The 26,235-nt window shown below is 44.8% G+C and overlaps 1 protein-coding gene across 13 annotated transcripts in view; it reads left to right on the top strand.

Annotated features, from left to right (window-relative positions):
* The window catches only part of LOC123384769, a 104,999-nt gene that overhangs the window by 31,746 nt on the left and 47,018 nt on the right, over positions 1-26,235 (top strand). For 7 of the 13 annotated variants that reach the window (XM_045055218.1, XM_045055217.1, XM_045055222.1 and 4 more), the window contains one exon: positions 23,505-23,672. The exons of 2 other annotated variants lie outside the window; for them this stretch is intronic. In XM_045055218.1, the coding sequence (XP_044911153.1) occupies positions 23,505-23,672 (168 nt within the window). Of the gene's footprint in view, positions 1-8,134; positions 10,994-23,376; positions 23,673-23,745; positions 23,904-26,235 lie in introns of those variants that run through there. 4 more of the 13 variants (XR_006596289.1, XR_006596290.1, XM_045055223.1 and 1 more) reach the window with 3 other exon arrangements.

Here is a 26,235-nt window from a genome sequence, read left to right as displayed (position 1 = left end):
GTGATCTAGCAATTCTCCTCCTAGGTAAATATCCAAAAGAATTGAAAGCAGGCCCTCAAACAGGCATTTATATACCCATGTTCACAGCAGCAGTATTCACAATAGCCAAAAGGTGGAAACAGCCCAGGGGTCCATCAACAGACAAATGGAGAAACAGAATGTGGTCTGGCCCCTCGAGCAGAATGTCGCACGGCCTCAAAAAGGAAGGAAAATCCGACACGCACTGCAACGTGATGAATCTTTACGATATTATGCTTGGTGAAATAAGCTACACACGACAAGATAAATATTGTGTGGTTCCATTACATGAGGTACCTAGAAGAGGCAAGGCATAGAGATGGAACATAGAGACTACCAGGGACAAGAGGAGAAAGAGACGGGGAGTTGGTGTTTAATGGGTACAAAGCGTCTGGGATGATGTAACAATTCTGGAAATGGATAGTGGTGATGGTTGTACAACAGCCATGTGAATGTCCTTAATGACACCGAGCCATATACCTAAAGACGGTTAAAATGTTAACTTTTATATTATGGATGTTTTACCAATATACAAAAAGTGCAGGAGAAGGGAATTGTGGCGTCATAAATGAGTTGAAGTGGTAATAACAATAAAAATATGTAAGGAGAAGTTGACCGATCAGCCCCAGGGATGAAGTCAGAAGTAGACAAATTCTGCTTCCTTCCTGGTTCTTTTATCTTGCCACTCACACCTATCAATTATTATAAATTTATTCTCCTGTTTCTCCACTCCCTTGTCAGGCATTTAGATGGAGGCGTGGGGAGATAGGAAGTGGAAAATAAGTGGAATGCATTTAGCCTGGGGAAGAGAAGATTTGGGGGAGGCCACGACAGCTGTGGTTAAATATTTACAGGATTTACAGGGCTGTCAGGCGGAGGGAAAAGGAGGCTTACTCTGTGTGCTCCAGCAGACAGAGACAGGATTTCATGGGAAGATCTTTCCTGCCCCTGGAAGAGGAATAACATTTTAATAAATAGAAGAAGACTCCTTTGAACGTTGGCAGTGAGCAGACAGAAGCTGAGGATGCTGCGGAGGGCTGTGCTGCATTGGGTGGGAGGTAGACCAGGCGTCTCTGTGTCAGCATCCCGGCAGGAAGAAGGAGGACCTTTCAGCTGCCATTTTGAAGCATATTTAATGAAGGAACCCTTCCAGAGGTGTGCGCAAGATTGAGGGAGCCTGTGAGGGATGTGGCTCCCAAGACCTAGCGCAGTGGGAAGGCCTTCCCATCAGGCCTGGAGTGGCGAAGGGAGGCAGCGCTATTGGAGGAGGCCAGGGGAGCTGGAGGAGAGGACCCTTCAACCGCTGCAAGGGGGACCACCCAGGAGGAGCTGCTAGTCACGGAGGGAGCGGCCACTGGCAAAACCGTGGCACCCAGGCAGAGGAACCGCAGGGATGGAACTTCCTCCCAGCCTCCCATCTGCTGCTCCTGACTCTCTCTGGGCAAACCCAGCAGCCAGCACGCACGAGGAGTGAAGTAATGCAGGTTGTAGGGAGAGACCATCTTCCTGGGGCACTGAGCAAGACAGAGAAATGTGTCTCTGTGGTCTCTCTCCTTCCATCTCAGAGACCTGTAAGCTTTGAGGCTGGGATGCACTTGCAGCAGACGGCTCAGTTCTATTCCCCCCACCAAAAGACAACACCAGAAAACCTTGAAAAAAGCAAAAGACCCAAAGATTGCACCTGATGGTCTGTGAATGACTAGTATGTCATATGAAATTAAGGAGGTGCTTGTGTTATCTGGGAATATCTATAGGGCCAGGGAAATGCCCTTAAGGCTGGAAGATAGGAAAGAAGCTGTCCGTCAGGCAACAGATTTATTGAGCACCTACTGTGTGCTAGACACCGTTCTAAGTGGTATAGATCCAGTGGTGGGTAAGACAGAAGCTCTTCTCCTCTTACCTAGTAGAAGTAGGAGGCAGAAAATAAAGATGTAAATAAATAATTCTAGGTGCTGTCTATCACACGGTATAGTGAATTGGTTAGATCACCAAAGCTTGTGTGACCTTTGTTAAGTTACGTGACCTTCGTCTCTGTTCCATATCTATAAGTGGGGATTAATGATTACACTTGCCCAGTGGTGGTGTTAATGAGGATATTACTAGTTAGTGTCCGTACAATGTTCAGATCCGTCCCGGGCACATAGAAGTGCTACATATAAATGTCTGTTATTCTTATCAGGCTTTGAGAAGTATTAGATAAGAGATAATAAAGCAAAAACAGAGAAAAGAGAATGATGGTTCTGAACATGAGGACTGGTGAGCAGAGTCACTGACATCAGGGAAGGGCCAGAGTTCCTGGGCCACCTGCACCTTCAGAGTGCCGTCGGTTTTGAGGGACAGATGAAATGACACTGAAGAAAGCACATTCTTGTGGCCTGTTTAATGATAAATGCAAGGCTGAGTTTTCCATGAAAATCAATGGTAACTCTTAGTCAATGTCCAAAAAAGCACAAGAAGACAAAAAACCAGAAGTAAAAGATGCTTGCAAGAGACAGAACCACAGTATCTAAGAGCTCAGACTCTGGAATCAGATTGGTACCAGTTCAAATCCAGCTCTACCATTTACTGTTGTTTGACCTGGGGCAAAGTACTTAACCTTGTTGATGACCAGTTTCCCCTTTTGGAAATGGAAATAATAATACCTACCTCATGGGTTATTTTGAGTCTGAAATGAAACCATCTAAGGTAGTTGCTTAGCATACTGCCTAGAACATTCTAAGGCATCTATCCAGAACATGTTGCTGTTGCTTATTGCTATTATAAAAAGAGAGAACGAATACCTATGTATGACTTGAAAAGGGTGAGCCCAGTAAAATACAGATTTTTCTTTTTGCTTTAGTTGCTCTTTATGACCTCAGGGTTTAAAAAGGACAATTTTTGAATTTCTTGGCCAACTCCGAATTATCCTAAGAAGCGGCGTCCTGTGATGCCCTCACCAGACCAGAGCATCTGCTCGTGTTCTGCATGAGTAGCCACCAACAGAAAAAATCTCCACTCAATGAAAAAGCAAAATGTTGTAATGATAAAATTCAGTACTCGAGCTTTATTTTTGAATGATTATTTTGACATTTCAAGCTTACACCAGGTAGTGAATTAGATATTGCTGATGAAAATTAATTGGAAAAATTGATACTTAAAAATTTTGTGATTTTTTTTTCCAGCTCTTTTCTGAGCACAGTCTGTTCCCAGAGCAATCTTAGGGTGCTGATTTTTAAAATGAGTCCATTTTGGTGATAGCTGCTAATTTGTGTCCTGGTAGTTTCTAATAAATCAAACTTTGATTAAAAGAAAGTAAAAAAAATGATGGTGATTCTCCTCTTCTCCCTTCCATAAAACATTTTGTGATTGAAATATTTCAACTTTAACTCTTCAAAGTTACTACTCATTTGCAAATTGCTTACAGAGCACAAATTAATACATGAGTATCAGAGTTGGGTTTGTTCTTATTTTTTTTTTTAACATTTATTGTTGAGAGACAGACGGAGTGCGAGCTGGGGAGGGGCAGAGAAAGAGGGAGACACAGGATCTGAAGCAGGCTCCAGGCTGTCGGCACAGAGCCCGATGTGAGGTTTGAACTCACTAACTGTGAGATCATGACTTGAGCTGAAGTCAGAGGCTTAACCGACTGCGCCACCCAGGCGCCCCGGTTTTTTTGTTTTTTTAATGACATGTTCTATCTTCTTATACCAGGAAAGACAAACTGCTTTTTTCCTAGGTAGTTGGGTTTTTTTTATAAAATACCTTGGGATAGATCTTTACTTTTATTCCTTTTATTCTGTTATTAAAATAAATATCCTCCTTAATCTGCAAGAACAGGAAAGAAGTCTCGTCTATTCATTATGAGAAGAATTTTAATGTGCTGCTTAGTTATTTCAGATACCTCACTATCCGTATTATGAATGGAAGCCTAACTAGAAATAAAGTGCTTTTAAAACTCCTGTTCAGAATAAGCATAGATTAAATTGTGATGTGCCACAAACCAAATAGAACTGTAACATATGAAAATTAATTATGGGATCCAGAAATTGAAAATATAGCTAAGGAATTTATAATTTTATGAATTATAAATTAGAATTATAACTGCTATTGGTTTTAGACTATCCCTTTATTCTCAGATAAATCCAAGAAGTTTATGAGGGGAGAAATTATTTTGAAGTTTTTATTCTTGAGGCAGTTTGTCATTTACCATTAAAATAGTTACAACTTGCAAATTAATTAACGATGTTTGGCAATGTGGAAAAGTCCTCTGTAGTTTTCCTTTTCTCCTTTAGGACTTAATAATTTATTTAGTACTTGAGTACTAATCTATTTTAGGGACCAAGGACAACTGAATATGTAAAACAAAATCTTGCTGTTGTATTTAAGGACATTTCCTTTGGTCATTTTTTTTTCTCTTTTTTTTTTGTGCCCCTCCCCCACCCCCCACTCCTTCTGGGGAAAGCTTACCTCTTTATAGTGCAAGCGATTTTTTTTTGATTTGAATATTGTTTATTTTATTGCAGATTTAATTTGTATATTCTTGCTCACAAAAAATCAGTAAAGGATATGATGGCAAGCGATTTTTAATTCACCTTGAGAGGCAGCTGTATATTATGAAAGGCAGTGTTTCCCAAGTCAGATCATTTGTTTCGTGTCCGTTGCCAATCTTGTAGAAAGATTCTCCCTCGGGGATCTTCGACTGTCATATAATATCTCCTTTGCAAAGTGGGCCTTTCTCCTTAAGGAGAACTCACTAGCGTGGGGTCGCTGGCTTCAATATGTACAGCTTCTTGTCTGAGCCCCCCACGCTGAGTTCTTTTTTCTGTTCCTCCAGAGGTCATGTCCGACACAAGTGTCCCCACTGTGCTGGGTCAGCAGGAACACAGGATGACCATTTTCATTCATCATTATCTGCCTAAATTTAGGGAAAATAATATCCCTATTGATTTCTCCCTCAGGTTTCCCCTACAAACTGTTGCTGTACAGAGAGAGTAATTATTTGTTTTCATGCTGTAGGCATGTGTGAGAGGGAAAGGTGGATTCTGTGCGTTTCAATTTGGTCAGGACATTATTGAATAACGAACAGGGTACAAAGAACATCTGATAAAATCTTCTTATTTCTGCCAGTAGTCACATTGAGACTATTTCAAGCATGTACAAGATCAAGCATCCACTAGACCTTTTTTATTTTTTGTCACTTCTGCGGGTTTCCATAGAACTCCAGAAGTGCTGGGCCCTCTTTTAAAAATTAAATTAACTAAAAAGGGAAAGAAAAAGAGCCTGCATTTTCGGGGGTTTCCCCACAGGCTTTTTATCTGTTTAAACTAGCGGGGATTTTTCGCATATTGACATAAGCATTCATTTGCTAATTTCTTGGACATTAAACTGCATGGAGCCTTCCCCAGAATCTTGAATGAAGCTGAAATACTTGGGTCCTCAGGGCTGCTCAAGGCCTGCATCATTCCGTGCACACATATGGTTTTTCCTCCTCTATCTCCTTAGATAAAAGTCAGTGCTGATCGCCTTAAGGAAAGAATGAGTTAAATGGACCAATATTCTAGGCCTGGATCTAAAAACCCAGCCTTTTCAGAGGCCCCTTAGCACCTGCAGCAGCAAGGTCATTTGCACATACATAAATAAATAAATTAACAATGAATAAATAATTTAATCCCAGCCACACAATGCCACCTTGCAGATTTGATCCTTTGCAGCTCCCAGTGAATCTGTCCATTTTCTAATTCTTTCTGATAAAGTCCTCAGATACTTGCTGACTGTCAGGCTCATTTTCTTATTGTTTTCGCTTGATTAGTTCTGTAGCACCCAAGGTTGCCCTTAAAATCCACGTCTCTTGTGAAGACTCGGAAAGTCTTTCTTTTTAGCAACCTTCCCCCCTCCCCCCCCTCCCCCCCCCCGAAAAGGATGGAAAACCTATCCTTTCTCCACACAGAAGCTTGGAAGGTTTCCGTCACGAGCTTCCTCCACCCAAGGGCAAAAGCAGTTCATTAGGGTAGCGTGTGTTCGTGGCTTCTGTACCCAGTGCGCTTGTGTGCCTGTGTCTTGTCTCCCATGTCTCTTGGCCCAGCTGGGCGCCCTGTTGGAGACAGCACCAGGCCTTGGTGCCCAGCCACCCAGTCTGTTGGCCAGGCTGTTTGTTACACGGTCTTTCAGGAAACATGGTGGCGTTTGCTGGAGAGGAGAGGGTGGAGGCTTAGCTTTTTCTCTTTTCTTTTTCAACTGGCCAACTGCTCATTCCCCGTTTTCAGGCTGCACATTTTGTTTAGGCTATGGGCCCAGAGGCAGGACTCTCGTCTAATTCACAAGTGTCTGATCCCCATGTCTGGGCTGGGCCTTAAGTGCCTGGAGCTAAGGCCTCCTCATGTTGGCTTACCACTGCCCACTCACAAGCCATTCTCTCCCCTCCCAAGGGGGCAAATAATAGCCTTTAAATAATGGGGACCAAATTCTGATTTATCGAAAAATTCCGACTCTCTAAGTCAATTGTTCAGTATCCTTCAACATTTCTATAGAAGTTTTCCGTGATTTTTGACTGTCAAGACTTTGGGATTTTCAAGATTTACTTTGTAATTTTTTTTAAAGATTTTATTTCAGGGGCGCCTGGGTGGCTCAGTCAGTTAAGTGTCTGACTTCAGCTCAGGTCGTGATCTCACAGTTCATGGGTTTGAGGCCCGCGTCCAGCTCTGAGCTGTCAGCACAGAGCCTGGATGGAGCCTGCTTCAGATTCTCTGTCTCCCTCTCTCTCTGCCCCTCCCTCTGTCAAAAATAAAATAAACATTAAAAAAACTTTTTAGGGGTGCCTGGGTGGCTCAGTTGGTTGAGCGTCTGACTTCGGCTCAGGTCATGATCTCACTGTTCATGAGTTCGAGCCCTGCATCGGACTCTGGGATGACAGCTCACAGCTAGGAGCCTGGAGCCTGCTTCAGATTCTGTGTCTGTGTCTCTGCCCCTCCCCCACTCCCTCTCCTTCCCTCACTCTCTTTCTCTCTCTCTCAAATATAAATAAACATTAAAAAAATTTTTTTTGAAGATTTTATTTTAAGTAATCTCTACAGTCAGCATGGGGCTCGAACTCACAACCCCAAGAGCAAAAGTTGTATGCTTTACTGACTGAACCAGCCAGGTGCCTCTCTGTAATTTTTTTATCCTTCTTCTGGACCGTGGAGTGAACACTCACTACGTGGAGTTTTACAGTTGTTTCTTTTGACTAACAGTGATTCTCTTGAGTACGTAAAGGAGATGTAAATGAAAATTGTGCTACCATATGAAAATTTGAAAAAGTAGACTCCACAACCTGCATGGAAATCTGCTTCACGTGTTCTATAATCTCATTATGTATTTCCTTTTATGTGATAAAATTTTAAGAATGGATTTTGATATATTTGGGTGCATTTCAGCAATTGCCCAGAAGGGCAGACTTCCTAGGCTGAACTGTCAGAGCCCTTCAAGAACTTGGTTCCATCGTCTGAATCCTAAAAAAGCTAATAATCTTGGCTCCAGATGAAGTCAGGACACCCTGTCAACGAAATCCCTTGGCTCAGAAGGCTCTGGAAGAGCACACTGCTGTGTGTAACGCACAGGGAGGTGAACTCTGACCACAGTGATATTTTGTGCGTTGACACTGTTCCAGCTCAAACACATCTTCAGACCACAGGCACCAAAGTCATGAATTTGTATCAATCTGTCATCTCTGAACAACTTAAAAAAATTGGGGGGACACTTGGGTCGCTCAGTCATTTGAGAGTCGGACCTCGGCCCGGGTCGTGATCTCACGGTTTGTGAGTTCGAGCCTCTCATTGGGCTTGCTGCTGTCAGCACAGATCCGGCTTTGGATCCTCTGTCTCTCTCTCTCTCTGTCTCTGTCTCTCTCTCTCTCTCTCCTCCCCTTCTTGTGCTCTCTTTCTCTCTCAAAAATAAACAAGAACAATTTAAAAAATTTAAAACAAGTTTCAGTCTCCCAGAGATCCATCATTTGGATGTTAATAGTGAAGAGAAATTGTAATTTCAAACGCCTGCCTTACAAGTTTGGGCTCAGTGTTTTTTGTTTTCACACAGTTACGCTGGGGATACCGGGGCAATCAGCACTGCACTAAGGAGAAAGGATGATTTCTTCTTTTTTCAGGGGAGGGTTATCCGGTCTTTTTGATGAGAAATCTCTCTAGTGGATGTCTCTGCGCTTTGTAAAGAGCAGTTTATGAGAAGCCAGAAGAGTCTACACTCCCAGAAAGAAAGACCACAGCGGAGACCCCAGGAACAGCAGAACTTCTACGGAGACATCACGCGCTATGTCTTCACAGCAATTGTTGCTCTTGCTTGCTTTAGGAAGTTACAAAAACATTTCAAACTCACAGACTAATAAGAGAATGCTAGAGCAAACACTTGTTGCCCTACTCCCCAGACTCAACAGATGTTAACATTCTGCCCTATTTGCTTCAGCTCTTTGATCACATTTTCAGATGTGACCAACACCGCCTTTGTCTCTCTCCCTGATCACACCCCTGCTGTGTCTCCCCAAGGTGATTCTGAAGATAACTATAGATTTCAAGGAAACTTTGCTTCATTCTCTTTGTCTCCATAATGTGCCTGGTAGAATCAAAGTATCGGCCCGGTGTTGTACAGATATGGGCCACGTGTATGAGCGCTCACACACGTGCACACGGAGCAGAGGGTGAAGAACGTTCATGAAAAGGTTAACAGTTGGTGTTTGACCGAATTTGGGATGTTTCTTCTTTGCACTTTTATGAATTGTCACATGTTCTTATTGATCGTATGCTTAAGTGATGATAAAGTAATAAGAAATAAATAATGATAAAAATGTTATGAAATAATAACACCTTTTACATTTTCAAGTATCACATTGTAAGGAAAAGTATGCCAAGGCTCTTTCTAACTCCTCTAAGACTACCGGAAGCCTACCTGTAGCTACTCTTCATGGCAGCTTCCTCTGCCAGAGGGTGTAAATCAGTAAGAAAACAATCAGGCATTGATGCTCAAAGGGGTATCAGATTAGCTCCCAGGAGATGAACATCATCATCGTCATTTTTTTTTTTAAAGTAGGCTTCATGCCCAGTGTGGAAGCCCAACGTGGGGCTTGAACTCACGACCCCGCGATCAAGACCTGAGCTGAGATCAACAGTCTTAACCAGCTGAGCCACCCAGGTGCCCCAGATGAACATCATTACCGAGATTGTATATATCAGCAAATGGGATGAGTCACTAAACCTGCATCTGGTGATAAATATCCAGACATTTTTAAGAACAGGGCTGGGGCAGAGGAGAAAATCTCAGAAAAGTGTTAAGGAACTGGAAGATATTGATAAGAAGAAATGCCAAGATCTGGTATCTCCGATGACACCTTATGAGTGAGGACTGTTCTAAGTGCGCTGAGAGGACAGTCTCTGATAAATGTGAATGAGGCGAGGTAGTTGGCTTTTCCACGGAAGCAGGGAGGAGGCCTGTCCAACAGAGCTGCCAGCCTAATGTCACCTTTACGCAAAGCTAAAAAGGCCACCCCCAGCCCCTGGGTGGACACAGCTCTTTGCAGGACACAGCACTTAGAGGGCAGGCTGGTTTCAGCCCGTTTCCCCCTTTTTCCTGGTGCCTTTGTACAATGCCAGTGTGTGCAGCTGTACACGGTCTCCAAGGCCAGCCTCTTCTATGCTCCTTCAGCGTCATTCCCTCTTTTCTCTGGTTCCGTGGAAATGGCCTCTCACTTCAGAAGATAGGTCTGGCACTTGGGTGTGAGCCCTGAGGAAAGCAGGCTTTGGACTGTTTTCACAGCCTACTTTGGTTCTGATCAGTCTTGGTGAAAGGAAATTCTTCAAGCTGAGTCTTGCTCACTCAAGCTCTGCTTAGTGGTAGGGTGGAATCTTTTGCTTGTTAGAAGCGTCCGTTTGCTGTGTCTCATCCTCTTTGCCTTCATCTTCCCTCAGAATCCCTTGAAAATGGGTGGTCTAGAGCAGGGTTAGGATATTCTTATTTCTCATATCATTCCTTAGTCATAAGCCAACACCTCAACATTTGTCATCGCGAGCACCCATTTAGACAGAACTCACCGAAGGAACTCAACAGAAGGAGTATCTCATCTGCTCTTAAAGCGAACGATAAAATGTCCTTGGCCTGTTGGGGCAGAGTAAAAGGCAATGTCCTGACCCATTCCTACTGGGGAACCAAGGGGGAGGATGAGTGGGAAAGATCCTGAGCTCCTTCTAGAGGCCAACTGGGCCTCCATTCTCTTCCTCAAAACGTACAGGCCCTCTTCTGGATCTCATTCCCCTAGTAACAAGAGTGGTAAGCATGTCCATGGGCCAAACTCCAGCCTGACCAGCAGAGTCTCACTCTGTACAGGCTTCTCACCTCTTGGTAGGGTAGTTAACAAGCAGGGAAAGAAGGACTGGGGTAACCATTGGGTTTGTTACTCAGCTGGCGGTCGGAATAGTACTAAAGCCTGCCAGAGGTCATTTCTTCTTTAAAAAAATTTTTTTTTTAACTTTTATTTATTATTGAGAGACAGACACAGAGTGTGAGCAGGGGAGGGGTAGAGGGAGGGAGAGACACAGAATCCAAAGTAGGCTCCAGGCTCTGAGCTGTCAGCACAGAGCCCGATGCAGGGTTTGAACTCACGAACTGTGAGATCATGACCTGAGCCAAAGCCTATCGCCCAACCGACTGAGCCACCCAGACGCCCCTGCCAGAGGCCATTTCTATCAGATATATTATCAGTCAACTGAGCTGGATGACAGGAGATAGCTATCCATGTGGTAAGTGAGGACCATATTACACTTGTCAATTCCAGGACCGCTGTTCCTTCTTGTGAGTTTACTACTTGTTTTGTTGTTCTTGTAGATGCTGCTATTAAGTGAATTTCTGTCACCAAGGAACTTTTTGTGGTGTTTATCTGTGATTCCTCAAGATAACTATATTTGGAAGTTTCTGGTGAATTTTAATTGTCTTATGTAACCTAAATAAAAGTTGGAAGTGAGTTCTGAGTTTCCTCTTGCTGCGGTTGGATTAAGTTAGTATTTAGAAAACGAAGCTTCCTTTAGTCTTTTCTTTTTTCTTCCCAGATTTATTTAAGATAATTAAAAATCTGGTTTCCAAACACTGGCAGGCAGTAGAGATAGGATTTGAATATGTAGATGAAGTGAACTTAAGGGGGCTCATGCTGGAAAACACGTACATCCCTTTAAAGAGGTAAGAAGCCTTATATTGTTTAAAGAGGCTTTTTTTAAGGTCATACGGTTGCACTGACCTTTTTTTCCTGAGGTTTCATTTCCTTTCTCAATGTATACTTTTACTCAAGAATACATTATAATCGAGTTTCAGAGAAAAATTGATAATCTCCTAAAGAAAAGCGGTCATAATTCATTATGTGTGATCCAGGCATGCTTTCATTTGATGGAGTTTATTGGAAGCATCCGCTTTATTATGAGCAGCTTGCTTTTCTGTAAGCCCTTGAAATAGCATGAAGACATACACAACTCAATGGCATGAAACTGAGCTGGGCTGTATCTCTATACATATATTTACCCTCGTTCCTTTCAAGATGAGATCTCTCGTTGTTCCAGTAGTCATACCACTCAAAATATTGTATCTGAAGCTTTGGTATTCATCCTGAAATAACACGAGGAGAGATCCCTACTCTTTGGGAAACACCGGTCGCAAACCAAGACAAGACTCTGAACCTCACACAGTTTGTAAGACATTCTGGCCACTCACTAAAATCTGTCCATTTTCCCCATGCCAAAATTAGCCCCCCCTAGAAGAGGTGATAGCTCCTTCAAGGTGTGTTCTAAGACATGCAGCTGTGCTCCAGATGTACTTGTTGGTAGAATACGAACAGAGCTAGGACGTCACATCCCTGGTGAGCCGAGTGGCCTCAGCCTCTGTGCACCACGGTCTGGAGCCTCGCGGCTCCTTTCGCTGTGAGGCCAAGGAATGAAAGGAAAGCTGTTGATGACGAAACATTGATTCTGGTCTCCCAGCCGAGCCTCAGAGGGTATCATGGCAAGGAGTACGGGAGTCACTTGTTAGATTTCTCCCAAATAGGAAATCCTCTCCTGTTCATATCTGTCACATCACTCCTGCCCTCACAAGAGTGACTCTAACCCCATCCCTACAACTCAGTATGTAGCTCCTGGTTCCCCTTACTCTTTCCAATGAATAAGGGCTGTATTTAGTTATGTTCTTTCTTTCACTCTCCTGTTATTTACAACCATTTTTTTTGACACAATTTAAGGCCCCCCCCCCCCCGCCAAAGAATTTTACTGAATATTTAAGAAACATGTTTAGAAAATTCAAGCATCATTGTTTTTAAGCCAGCCGCCTACTGAATTTTGACACATAAGAAAGATGCTTAAGGGTCTAGGGCGGTGATAGGGTCTTGGGCATCCAGGGGGACATTGGCTTATTAGGTAAGTAAGGACAGTCAAAGTTGGATTTGAAGGTCTGGCTTCAGTGTTAGTTTGTATCAGTATTTTATCATGAAATTGATTTTGGTCATTTTCACCTCTCATTAGAGGACATTTTATTTTTGTTGCTTCCTTTTCGCCTTCTGGTTTGTTCTTGGTCCTGTTCAGTTTGTACTTAAAGCAATGTTACTTTTTGGAGGGGGAAGGGTGGCTGGTAACAGCTGACTTAAAAACCTCATGAGCTCCCCCTGCTGTTTCCCAGATGACAATACAAGTCCCATTTACTTTTAAATCCCAGCAGCAAGTAAGTGAAACAATTGAAGAGAACCCCTTCTGGTTTTGCTTGATCTACGTGGCAGAAAAATGCTTTTTAACTTTCTCCTAAAAGTTCACAAAGTCAGAAAGAAATGGAAGGCTCTTTTAGCATTTTTTCCAGGCTCTCTCTTAAGCTATGAAGCAGGTCTGTACCACTTTTGAAAAACTGCCGATGAAGAAATATATAGTGAAGTCACATCACATTTGCAGTGGACAGATTAAACCTGAGAGATGTGTTTTTAGTCATTTCATTTTTAATCTGTAAAGGTTTGGGGGGGGGATGGTTTTCAAATAAGCCATTGACAATAGTTTCTGCTGTGTTTAATTTTTTCCCCAACATTTCTTGAAACTTAAGGTTTTCTTTAAATGTATGCACCTTAATTTAGTGTGCCTTTTCAAACAAAAGATAATTAGCACACAGAAATCACATTTATTAATATTTTTCATATAAATAAGTTAATAGGGTACCATAGTGTATATCACAAGTTATAAAACATCAGAAAATATGTGTTCCTCAGACTACAAATATATATATCGGAACACCTGCCAGTGTTCCATAGGATGGTGAGTGAAATAGGTTTCTGCCTTTGTGTAATATATAGTCTATAGCAGGAGGCATTCATAGAATAAAAATTCAGATAAAAACATAATTAAAACTTGTGAGAGGCTCCCGGGTGGCTCAGTCTGTTAAGCGTCCGACTCTTGATTTCAGCTCAGGTTATGAGCTCACAGTTCATGAGCTCGAACCCCCGCATCAGGCTCTGTGCTGACGGTGCAGAGCCTGCTTGGGATTCTCTCCTTCTCCCCCCCCCACCGCCCCCCCCGCTCCTCCCCTGCTCACATGCGCTCTCTCTCTCTCTCTCAAAATATATTAAAACAATTAAAAAAAAACCTCTTGAGTGATTTGTTGGATATGACACCCAAAGCAAGGCAACAAAAGGAAACATAGATAATTTGGACTTTATCAAAATTTAAAACTTTTGTGCCTGAAAGGACACTGTCTGTAACAGAGTGAGACAACAGCCCAAAGAATGGGAGAAAATATTTGCAGATCACATATCTGATGAAAGGTTAATATCCAGAATATATAAATAACTCCCACAACTCAACAACAAAAAGCCAACCCAATTAAAAAAATAGGCAAAGAACCTGAATAGACCTTGCTCCAAAGATACAAAAGTGGACAATAAACATACGAAAAGATGCTCAACTTTTATCATTTGAGAAGTGCACAACGCGATACCAGCTCACACCCTTTAGGACGGCTGCTGTCAAACCAGAGAATAACAAGTGTGGGTGAGGATGGGGAGAAATTGGAAACTTTGTGTGTCGCTTGTGGGTATATAACGTGGTGCGGTCGTTCCGGAAAACAGTTATGTGGTTCCTTATAAAATTAAGAACAGAATTACCATATGACCTAGCCGTTCCCCTTCTGGGCATATACCCAGGAGAACTGAAAGAAGGCTTGGACAGATGTTTGTACCCCCATGTTCGTAGCAGCATTAGTTACAGTAGCCAAAAGGTGGGGGCCACCCAGGTGTCCATCAATGGATGGATAAACAAAATGTGATCTATACATATAATGGAATATTATTCAGCCTTAAAGAAGAAGGGCATTCTGACACATGCTAGAATGCAGATGAACCTCGAGACATTATTGGTTAAGTGCAATAAGCCAGACACCAAAGGACAAACGTCGACTGGTTCCACTTACATGAGACGCCTATAGGAGTCACATTCACACAGAGAGTAGAAGGGCGGGTGCCGGGGAGCAGGAGGAGGGAGGAATGGGGAGTTATTAGAGGGGACGGAGTTTCAGGAAGCGAAGACGAAAAGGTTCTGCAGATGGCTGGTTGGGGACAGTTGCCCAACAGTGTGAATGTACTAAATGCTATGGAACCATACGCTTGAAAACAGTGAAACTGGTTAATTTTAGGTTGTATATGTGTTGACCACATTTAAAAATAATTATGATGAGTAGTTTGAAAGAGAGAAAAGCAACAGGTTTCCCCTGGTGGGTTTTTTAGTGGATAAGTGAGTGGCACCTGACAGGGAAAGCGTGAGAGTGAGGGAGAGAGTGTGCGAGGGGCCCCAGGCCGAGGAGGACAGCCACTTAGAGGAACCGAGGGAAGACCCGGCAGGCGGGCAGCACAGGGAGACCCGTGGGGAGAACAGGGATGAGGAGGTGGGAGGGGTGGACAGGAGTCTGGAACCCACCTCCGGGCTGCGGTGGGGAGTTTGGAGTTCACTGCAGCAGCGAGAGGTGATTGAAGTCACTGGTGGGGAAGGAAAGGAAAACACGATGTAAACTCCACGTAAACCAGCCGCTCAGACTGCCGTGCGGAGAATGGGTTTGGAGGAGCTAAAAGCGTAGCCTGGATGTCCAGTTAGGCCACGCAGTGTTGTTGATGAGAAATAGTGGCTTGGACTGCAGAGTGTCACGGACCGTGTGGACAAGTGGAAAAATGTAAGCCTTTGGCGAAGGACTGTGTGTAGAGGCGAGAGAGGAAAGTGCCGAGGCCGACTCCCGAGTTCAATGCTGTGTCATTGGCATGTGAGGCCGGGATGGCACGTGACTCAGTCTGATCTGAAAAATAGGATCTGTTTATTCTCCCTCTGGAGAAATCCACTGCTGAGGTAGTTTTAATTCTTCAAAAAACAGTGCTCCATAAACTTTGGTTATTAGCACGACTGTCGTAAGCCATCCATTACCGTGGTCAGACTTCATTTCTGACCAGCTGGCTCGTAGGATATGCTGATGACAGTGATCGGGTAACTATCCTGTTGTTTTGAGTGCCTCTGGGACAAAAGTGCATTCGGAAGATAAAAAGTGACGTAAAGGTATGTTTCAGAATTTTCAGTGAGGTCCCTGGAACAGTTTCAAACTTACATTTTTTTTTTTAACATCTATTAGTTTTTGAGAGAGAGGCAGAGCATGAGCAGGGAGGGGCAGAAAGAGGCAGTCACAGAATCCGAAGCAGGCTCCAGGCTCCGAGCTGTCAGCACAGAGCGCGACGTGGGCCTCGAACCCATGAACTGTGAGATCATGACCTGAGCCGAAGTCGGACACTCAACGGACTGAGCCACCTGGAATAGTTTAAAACTTTAAAGTCAGGGGCACCTGGGTGGCTCACATCGGGCTCGGTGCTGAGAGCTCAGAGCCTGGAGCCTGCTTCGGATTCTGGGACTCCCTCTCTCTCTGCCCCTCCCCTGCTCAAGCTCTGTCTCGCTCTCTCTCAAAAATAAATCAACGTTAAAAAAATAAAATAAAACTTTAAAGTCATTTTCCCCCCTTCAGTATGATTGAAAGACATATTTGGGAAACAAGTGTGGAAAAGACAAGTATGTTGGAGTGGAGGAGGAGAGAATGTGTCCATTCCGTGAAGCTTCGTGGGTGTCCTGTCAGTGAATACAGTCAGCAGGCCAGGCCAGCCTCCGCCCAAAGCAGTGAGAGACTAGTGGCTTCCCTCTGCGTCAGAGATGCTGATCAGGGCAGCGAACTCTTCGGGCCAAAAGGGGGATGTGCACGGACACGGTGAGCATCTTCCCGACGGACAGACGGACAGCCGAGAGCAGAGCAGACAGGCAGAGCTGGGAACAAGTCTGAGGGAGCCCAAGGTGAAATGCAGGATTTACTAATAGTTCATTCCGGTTTAATAAAAATGGAGTGCTTCGTTTTGTCAAAGGAATCCAACCTGAGTCTGATCTAGCCTCTGGATCCAGCTGCAGGCTAGGAAACGCAAGAGGAACGTGTTGAGCCGGGCACGAGTTGACCACCAGCAAAATCTAGCCTCTGCAAGACCCAAATGGCAATATCATCTTTATTATTTGACCATACCAAATGGCATGGGCCTCCCAACAGATAAATTGTAAGGAAATGAACCGGGATGGAGGGGAGAGTCTACAGATTAAAGAAGATTTAGAAGATATATCAAATCTTGTTTAGACGAGCAAGACAAAAACGAAACTATATTACTGTCCAGGGATGCGCGTTTGGGTGATAAAGCTGTTTTTAAATATCCAAGCAAGTGGTTGCTGTGGAAGTCAGGACAGTGGCTACGTGGTTGGGGATCCAGGGCTCGGGACCGGGCTGAGGCGACACGGAGATGGCCGGGTTCTGTTTCTTGACCTGCGGGGTAGTTGAGAGTGTCCGCCTTAAAATACATCAAACCAATAGTTGTTTCATGTGGTTTCCTGTGTCTTTAATTTTACAATGAAAGATTTTAAAAGGTGTTTAGTTCTTATGAAGCATTTTGTTATCGTTAGTCTCTTCCCTAACATTGGCAATGCCGTCACCGGCACGGCAGTCAATTCGGCCGCGTTTCCCTCCGGCTTTATTCTTGTGCGCAGGGAATTCACACTCCCCGAACCACTGTCATTCGTGCCCGGCATTGCCTGCACAGGGATCTGTTTCAGTGGCCGCTTACGGTTAGACCTTTGGGTTGCTTCCACTGCTGTAGCTAATGCTTGTCACGTGTTGTGCCATTTTGGAAATTGGGGTTAGTTTCATAAAGATGATATTGTTTTTAATTTGATAGTATGTTTTAATAGGAACAGTAGGAGACTGTGTGGTGTTGCATTCTTGCTCTATTCTGCTTAACAAGAAATGAGCCTAATCTTAGGGCGTAAGCTATGGGCTTCCATTGGTCGTTTAAAGACCTTTCTTGAGCCCCTAGGCTGTGCTATAACCTCTGCTACATTCCGGTGCTAAAGAGAGGAATATAATCTGTTGCCCTTTCATTCATTCATTCATTCATTCATTCATTCATTCATTCATTCATTCTAGTGCCCTTTTTATCTTCTTTTGATGTTTGTTTATTTTTGAGAGAGATAGGGTAGGGGGAGGGCAGAGAGAGAGAGAGAGAAAGAATCCCAAGCAGGCTCTACACTGTCAGCACAGAGCTCGATGTGGGGTTCAAACTCATGAACTGTGAGATCATGACTTGAGCTGAAATCAAGAGTTGGACGCTAAACCGACTGAGCCACCCGTGTGTCCCTAATCTAGTGCCCTTTTAAAAGGCTCAGAAACAAGGGGGCCTGGGTGGCTCGGTCAGTTAAGCTCCTGGCTCTTGGTTTTGGCTCAGGTCATGATCTCATGGGTTTGTGGGTTCAAACCCCGCACTGGGCTCTGTGCTGGCAGTGCAGAGCCTGCTTGGGATTCTCTCGCTCTCCCTTCCTCTGTCCCTCCCCTACTCATGCTGTCTCTGTCTCTCTCAAAATAAATAAAAAGGCTCAGAAACAATCAGCTGTCAAAAATAATGCAGAATCCTAAAACTTGAGTTTATTGGGTTTATTGGGTTTCAACTCTGTAGAGAGAAATCTCGTGTAAATGCTACGAACACGGTTCCCCCCATCTCCATTCCTGCGCTGAAGACTCAGTCCACACAGAAATCGGAGTGATCTTTGTATTTAAAAAATTCTTTTTATTGAAGTATAGTTGACACGATGTTACATTAGTTTCAGGTATACGACATAGTGATTCATCAACTCTTTATGTTATGCTGTGCTCGCCACGGCCTACCTACCATCTGTCACCATACAAGGCTACTACAGTTCGGCCGACTGTATTGCCTGTGCTGTAGCTCTCGTCCCATCTGTGTTCCAGAACTGGAAGCCTGTGCCTTCCACTCCCCTTCACCCATTTTGCCCTTCCCCTCCCCCCTGCTCTGGCAACCACCAGGCTATAGAGTGATCTTTTTAAAATTTTTTTCTAACGTTTATTTATTTTTGAGACAGAGAGAGACAGAGTATGAACAGGGGAGGGGCAGAGAGAGAGGGAGACACAGAATCTGAAACAGGCTCCAGGCTCTGAGCTGTCAGCACAGAGCCCGACGCGGGGCTCGAACTCACGGACCGTGAGATCATGACCTGAGCCGAAGTCGGACGCTCAACCGACCAAGCCACCCAGGCGCCCCATAGAGTGATCTTTTTAAAAGACATATCTGGTCAAATCTTAAAGCAATTCACTAGTCATCTGGGCAACCATGAATTCCTTGAAAGTTCCTCTTTCATGCTTCTGAGCCTTCATACAAGATGTCTTTTCTACCTGAAACCCTCTTCCTTTACTTCCCCAACTCACTTCCTATTCTTCCTTCAGGCATCAGCTGAAATTCCCCTTTCTCTGTCCCATTTGGACCAGTTGGGAGCCTCTGCTGGGGACACTGCCCCCACCAGCACCCCACATGGTCCTTTTTTGCATTTATCACACTTTAGTTGTTTGCCTGATTTCTTCTATTAGGCTATATAGGCTTAATGATGGCTATCGGGCCATCGCTTGCCTTACTCCCCATTTCCTCAATCCCTGGCGTAGGCACCTAACAGGTATTGTGAAATGAACGACGGACTGGGGCTTTGGCAGGTGGAGTGAGTAACACACAGAAGGGCTTAATGAGAGGGGGAGGTAGGGAGGCGGGGCTTCAGGGGAAGCCATCCAGAAGAGCAGGTGAAGCCATCTCAAAGGGGAGGCTGCGGTTCAGCAGGGAAAGAGGGGAGCTTGGGAGGTTGGGGGTGGTGGTGGAACCACTTTATAGAAGAAAGGGGCAAGGGCGTTTGCAAAGGCAGGAGAGGGCTTGGCAAGTTCAGGGAGCTCCAAGCAGTTTGGAAGCCAGAATGGTAATGGGTAGAACAGGCAAGCTGTTTAGACCCAGTGGCCCTTACTACTTAGAAAGACGTGATTTGGGGCGCCTGGGTGGCTCAGTCGGTTGGGTGTCCGACTTCAGCTCAGGTCACGATCTCACAGTCTGTGGGTTCGAGCCCCGCATTGGGCTCTGGGCTGATAGCTCAGAGCCTGGAGCCTGCTTCCGATTCTGTGTCTCCCTCTCTCTCTGCCCCTCCCCCGTTCATTCTCTATCTCTCTCTGTCCCAAAAATAAATAAACGTTTAAAAAAAATAATGAAAAAAAAAAGACGTGATTTACCAGAAGGATGTTGTCCAGAGACAGCATCACACATCCCATTATAGGGGCAGCCCACAGGATGCGGTTTCTGATTCCTGTCTCAGGTGCAGTATTTATGGGATGATCTCAGGAAGAAGTTTCAAGAACTTGGTCCCTCTCTCACCGGATTTATCAGCAAGGCAGATTTTAAGGTGATTTTGGCTGGCCCTGTGCAAACCACCTGAATGATTATGAGTGCAAAATGCTAGGAAGGACATGTGATACTACAGGAGACAGAAGATGAGTCTGATCTAGAGAGAACGAAGTACTAGGTATATGTTTATATCTACTCATAAAAGAGTGTATCCTTAAAAAAATTCTTTTTAATGTTGCTTTTTATTTTTGAGAGAGAGAGAGAGAAAGAGAGAGAGAGAGAGAGACTAAGCACGAGCAGGGGAGGGGCAGAGAGAGAGGGAGACACAGAATCTGAAGCCGGCTCCAGGCTCTGAGCTGTCAGCACAGAGCCCAACGCGGGGCTCGAACTCATGAACCATGAGACCACGACCTGAGCCCAAGTTGGACGCTTAACCAACTGAGCCACCCAGGCACCCCAAGAATGTACCATTTTTTTAAATAAAGAGAATTGGGGGTGCCTGGCTGACTCACAGGAGCATATGACTCTTGATCTCGGGGTCGTGAGTTCGAGCCCTACATTGGGTGTGTCGATTACTTAAGTAAATGAATAAACTTAAAAAAAATTTTTAAAGATAAAGAGAAATGTAAAATGACTTAGTTTATGTACATGCACGGACTATCTTTTAAAGGATACATAAATAACTGGTAACAGTGACTGCTTCCCAGGAGAAGCACTGGCTGGCTGGGGGCAGAGGTCGGAAGGAGACTGACTTTTCACTGTTTACGCTTTTGTACTTTTAATGTTTTATATCATAGAAGCATATTGGCTATTTAAAACTTATTTTAAAATTAGTGTGTGCATAGTAAGTTTTTAAGGAAATGTATAAAAAATGTTAGTGCTTATAACTGGATGGTGGGATTATAGGTGTTTTTGTGTCCTCTTTTATACTTTTGGATGTGTTTATAGCCTTCTGCAATGAGCATATGTTGCTTTTGTAATTAGTTTTTTTAAAGTTTATTTGTTTATTTTTAGAGGGGGGTAGGGACAGAGAGAGAAGGAGAGAGAACCCCAAGCAGGCTCTGCAGTGTCAGTGCAGAGCCCCAGGTAGGGCTCGAACTCACGAACTGTGAGATCATGACTTGAACGGAAATCAAGAGCCAGATGCTTAAGTGACTGAGCAACTCAGGCGCCTCTGTAATTCGTCTTTTAACGGGAGGTTATTTTTTTCAACCTGGATTTTAGAGACTTTAGGACATCCAACTGCCTGGTTTTGAGGCCCCAGAAAACCACAACTGGGCAGAAGAAGAGTATTCTTGAACTTAGATCCAAACCAGACTGTTCTAAGAAAGTGTGAAAATGTTCCTGATTGTGGCAGCTGTTGCACAGAAGAAAGAGCTCTGGGCTGGGGAGCAAACATATGATGGTTCAAATCCCAGCTCGGCCACAAAAGAGACTTTGTGTGACTTAGGACAGGCTCTCTGAGTTAGCCTTCATCTGAAACTTGAGGGTGATGTGACCTCCCACAGAGGTTACCGTGGAGATGAAGTAGAGCGCCCAGCACTGTTCCAGGCAGGGAACCTTGCAGGGACCTCAAGGAGTGCCTTTGGGGGATTGGGCCATCTCTTAATTTTCCTCAGCTCAGCTAAGGCCTCCCCAGTGGGCGTGTTTGCAGCTTTAAGACCAATCCCCTCGCCCTACTCTGTCCCCTAGCTGCTCTGAACTCCATTTAGAACCTTCTGTGTCTGATACCTAGCAAGTCCTAAAATAAAAACCTCTTCCTTTCTTCCGTTCTAGATGTCTTCTCTGATGCAGAGAGGAAAACTAAGGAACTAAGGAAACTAAGAAAAACTAAGACTGGCTCAAGAGAAAAGAGACAATGAATTGACACGATGAAGTTCTTGTTTTTGTTTTCTTGAAAATTCAGTATCACGCACACACGCAGTCGGTTAAGCGTCCGACTCTTGATTTCGGCTCAGGTCATGATTTTGTGGGATTGAGCCCCACTTTGGGCTCCACACTGACAGCGTGCAGCATGCTTAGGTTTCTCTCTCTCTCCTCTATCTCTGCCCCTCCCCACCCCTCAAAAATAAACATTTTTTAGAAATTCAATATTTTTAATAGGTTATCAATTTCAAAGGAAATTGTTTTAGTCTGTATAACAATCTCATGCATATTTCAGCCATAATAGCTAAATTACTGGATACAGACCATTGTCCAGGCATTGCTCTATTAACAATTCCCCCATTTCCTCTGTGGGGTAGGTACCGTCGTTCCATTTAACTAGGGAACTGAAGAACAGAGCTGTTAAATAATTTGTTCAAGGTTATACAGCTAGAAAATGGTGGAGCCAGGGGGCGCCTGGGTGGCTCAGTCATTTGAGCGTCTGACTCTTGATTTCAGCTCAGGTCATCATCTCAGGGTCACGGGATTGAACAAGCCCAGCATCAGGCTCTGTGCTCAGCATGGCGGTTGCTTAAGATTCTTTTTCTCCCTCTCTTTTCCCCTCCCCCCCTCTCGTGCTCTCACTCTCTCTCTAGAGAGAAAGAAAAGAAAAGAAAAGAAAAAGAAAAAAAAAAAGCATTTTAGCTCCAGAGCCCAAGTTCTTAATCACCGTGCCTTACTGAAAATATTGAATGCCTCAAACAATGATGCTAATTGGTTGATTTTAAAAGTCCAGGGAAAACATATAGACCAGAGCATACTTTTCATGTAATTTTTTCAGTGTTTCATACCTAGAGCTTCTGAAGCCATGTCAGAGAGGGGTCTGTATGAGTGGGCGCAATGTTGCTGCAATCATGCCTTCCCACACCTGACGAGAATCCAGATCAATATTTCGTCAGAGAAGAGTAGGCAGGTCTGAGAGCGCTGCCCGGTCGCCTAGGGGAAAAGGTACCCGAAACTTTTCTTTGCCTCTGAAATGTGGCGTTTGCCATAACCCACCCGGCGTGAAAGAGAGCTCTGTAGTCCTGAGCAATGAAAGAAGTCCGTGTGCCTGATGTTGAGTGTGGGACAGTGTCAGGCAATGGGGCCTGGGAAGTATGCAGGGCCCACGGTAGGAGGACCTGACAGGGGCTTGGACTTTATCCTAAGAGCACCGGGAAGGCACTGAACAATTCTAAACGCGGGCATTTTGGATTTGTGTTTTAGAAAGAAATCACTCTGGCTGCCATGTTGACAGTGAATTAGAGGAAGCAGACATGGAAGCTGGGAGAATTGGTGGGAAGAACAGAAGGGGGACATTGGCAGGCTGGTCTCTGGCTGTGGCAGTGGAGATAGCAATGAACGGATTCAAGAGGTAGCAGGTAAAACCAAGCCGATGTGACGACGGTGTGGATGTGGAGCTGAGAAGGGAGAGAGGCCGGCTGAGGCATAGCGGTGACTCAGCGGGAGACACACTGTGAGTCTACCTGGAGGCCGGGAGAGCTGAAAGTGAAACCGAAGCACTTTCCCTTCTGTTGCCTAGGATGCCTTTGCCTAGATTAAGGAAGGCAGAAGAGACCTTCAGGATAACTGGATCCTACCCTGTAAGAGAAAAAGTTGGTGATCGGGGCAGGACGGCGTGGGTAGAGGAAGAAAGGGAGAAGGGAAGGGAGGAAACATTTAAGTCTTGATATATTTATATATTCTAGGGCGAAAGAGTTGATTCGTCCAGTGGCCTTCTCTCCTGTAGCTCCAGGGTGACTGGAAGACCCTCCAGAGGGCTTTTGCAGAAGCTGGAAGCTGGATGTTGGTAGTAGTGTCTCCCTTTCCCTCCCAGAACTCGGATCAGTACCGACGCTCTCCAGCTTCCTCCTTAATGAAGATGAGGTTCACCGTGTCCCGTCAAAGTATGACCAGATGTTAGATGAGAAAGCAGACGACGGATCTTTCCTGGAAGAAGTTTGCAAACCACAGCACACACCTTGTGTCCAGAGACCCCCATCAGGTACAACACAAATTCGTCCTATATTCTCTTTCTCCACATCACTTGGTTATTACTCACAGGACTGTCCTCGCAGGAGGTCCTTCCACGCTTCTTGGGAATCACCGTTTCCAAGCATCCATCACCCTCCAAAGCATATTCAGCTTTCGGGCCATCTGTCTGTGTAATTCGTAATTGAAGAGATTCGAAAATGTGGTCTCGCTGACAAATAAATGTAATTTTCATACCAAGAAAGCAGATAACACAATCCTACTTTCAGCGGCTTTCAAATTGTTAAAATTTGTCTTTCGACTTTTAGTTGCATTCTAAGAAACGTTTCGCTCCATGTTGTCCCTCCAAGATGAACGATCCAGCAATGATATGCGGCCTCCCTCAGCACGTAGGTCTGGGCCGTCATCAGCCAGGGCCCAGGGGCAGAACAGGTATGATTCAGTTCTGAGTTGACGAAACCCATGTTGCTCTTGCCCTTTTGGCTGAGCCGTGATGTAATTCGGATGAGGTTCAATGGTGTTCGTGTCTGCCTCTCTCCTGGATGTCAGAGGAGGAAGCCTTTATGAGATCAGCGACCCTTCACGCTTTCACAGATGTATGGCTTGTGGCTTCCGGCTAGAATATGCGTTTGCAAATGAGCCTCCCTCCAATGTGACCTTTTCGAGAACAGCTCCTCTAAGTGCCCAGAGTAGGCTCCCCCAGATTCCCCCCCCCCCCAAGTTTTGCTGAGGCTGGGTGGTTGCAGTCATAGCTCTTCTCCCCATGGCCACCCACCGGCCGTTTTTCCTCTAGCAATTTTTCTTTCTTCACGAAGTACACCTGACGTCGTATTTGGAAAGAGCAACGGGGCTAGGTCATAGTTTTATATTCTGACACAAATATAAGCTAGAGATCACGTTTATGTGAAAAATGAAGCCCTGGTGTTCTCGAGCAGAAACTCCACTATTTTATTGTGGAACATCTCGACTGACGGATCTGTAAGGAAACAGGGATAGAAGGGGCTGACTTTCGTTTTGTGAAACACTGCAAAAGGTCCCTTAGAAATATTGTATTGAAAGGGTTTTATTGGGCGCCTTGGTGGCTCAGTAGGTTTTGTGTCGACTTTGGCTCGGGTCATGATCTCACGGTTTGTGGGTTCAAGCCTCGTGTCAGGCTCTGTGCTGACACCCTGGAGTCTGGAGCCTGCTTTAGCTTCTCTGTCTCCCTCTCTCTCTGCCTTTCCCTGCTCTCTCTCTCTCTCTCTCTCTCTCTCTCTCTCTCTCTCTCAAAAATAAGTAAACATTAAAAATTAAAAAAATAAATGTTTTAGCATAAAGTTTTAACTAATAATTTTTATGGACTCTTGCTTTTAAACTACACATAATAAGGGAGGCCATTTGGGAATAGAGAAAATTAAAAAGTGCTCAGGTTCCCAGTTCTCTTGTGGTCCTTTCCTCTCTAGCTCAGCCCAGAGTTCCTGTGCTGTTTGCCACCCCATCTCCTATGGCTTCGGTGACTTTCCTGTTGGGCATAATGCCGCCTACTGTCTCTCTTCTGCTTTGCTCTAGCTGTCCCCACTGTACACAGGGTTTGTCAAAGACTATACGGGACAGACTGGCAGACCTTCATAACGGTTGCTCCTTATCTTCCAAGCCAACCAGAAAGAGCTGGCTCCCTCAAATTCTAACCTTGCCCTTCTCTTCAGCAGTGGCTCTTTCCTCTGGCCCCAGTTTGCCCCCCCCCATGTGCACACTTGTGTACCCAAGCAGATACCCTGTGCATACGTGCAGGCACCCCGGGCCTGCACCGCTTGATGCACGCAGGCATCTGTGTGTACTGCCTTCCTGGGTGCACACACACAGGCCCCCAGGTTCTGGGGTTTTGGAGTATCTGATAAACTAGTCATTTTTTTTTCTCCACGCTGTGCGCAGAATCATTTGAGATGTAGATACAGGTGTCAGAAGGAGATAAAAATGTCTATTTTGCTACCGATTAGAGGATGTGCCTTCTGTGGGTAGAGAAGGTGGATAGGGGGCTTGCAACCCTTGACCTTAAAAGTAAACTTATCCAGAAAAAGTGCAGGAAGAGTGAGAATCTGCCAGCCAGCTTAGTAGGGACGCTTGCTTGCTTCCTGTGGAAAGGTTGGCAGGAGGGAAAAGGCTTCAGGAGCAGGGCTGGGCCCGCCTCCTGAGCACTACCATCCGTATAGCTGCAGAGCAGGAAGGGAGCACCAGCAGTGTTGAAGGGATCACTCCTGCGATACCCCTCCTCGCTGGGGGCCCCACACAGGCCCATTCATACGCCAGGCCACTGACACATGGAGAAGCATATAGCAGAAGCCAAGCAATCCAAAAAGTGGGGAGAATCAGGACTGAAGGGCAAGGGAGAAAAGGAGTGAGAACTTGAGACAGGGTCACTCTAGAGCCTTTATCCACATCAGGGGGTGAGTCTGGGGCCAGAAGCGGAGCAGATGGGTGATGGAGAGGACAGGTGAAAGGCTTGCATGGGAAAAAGGGAGGAAATGCTGAGGAAAAAAAAAAAAGGAAAGTGTGCTTAAAGAATACTGAATTCGTTTATTTGTTTCCCCCACATTCCA

Source organism: Felis catus, chromosome B1 (assembly GCF_018350175.1).
Source record: "Felis catus isolate Fca126 chromosome B1, F.catus_Fca126_mat1.0, whole genome shotgun sequence".
Classification (NCBI taxonomy): Eukaryota; Metazoa; Chordata; class Mammalia; order Carnivora; family Felidae; genus Felis; species Felis catus.
This window is presented reverse-complemented; position numbering and strand designations above follow the sequence as displayed.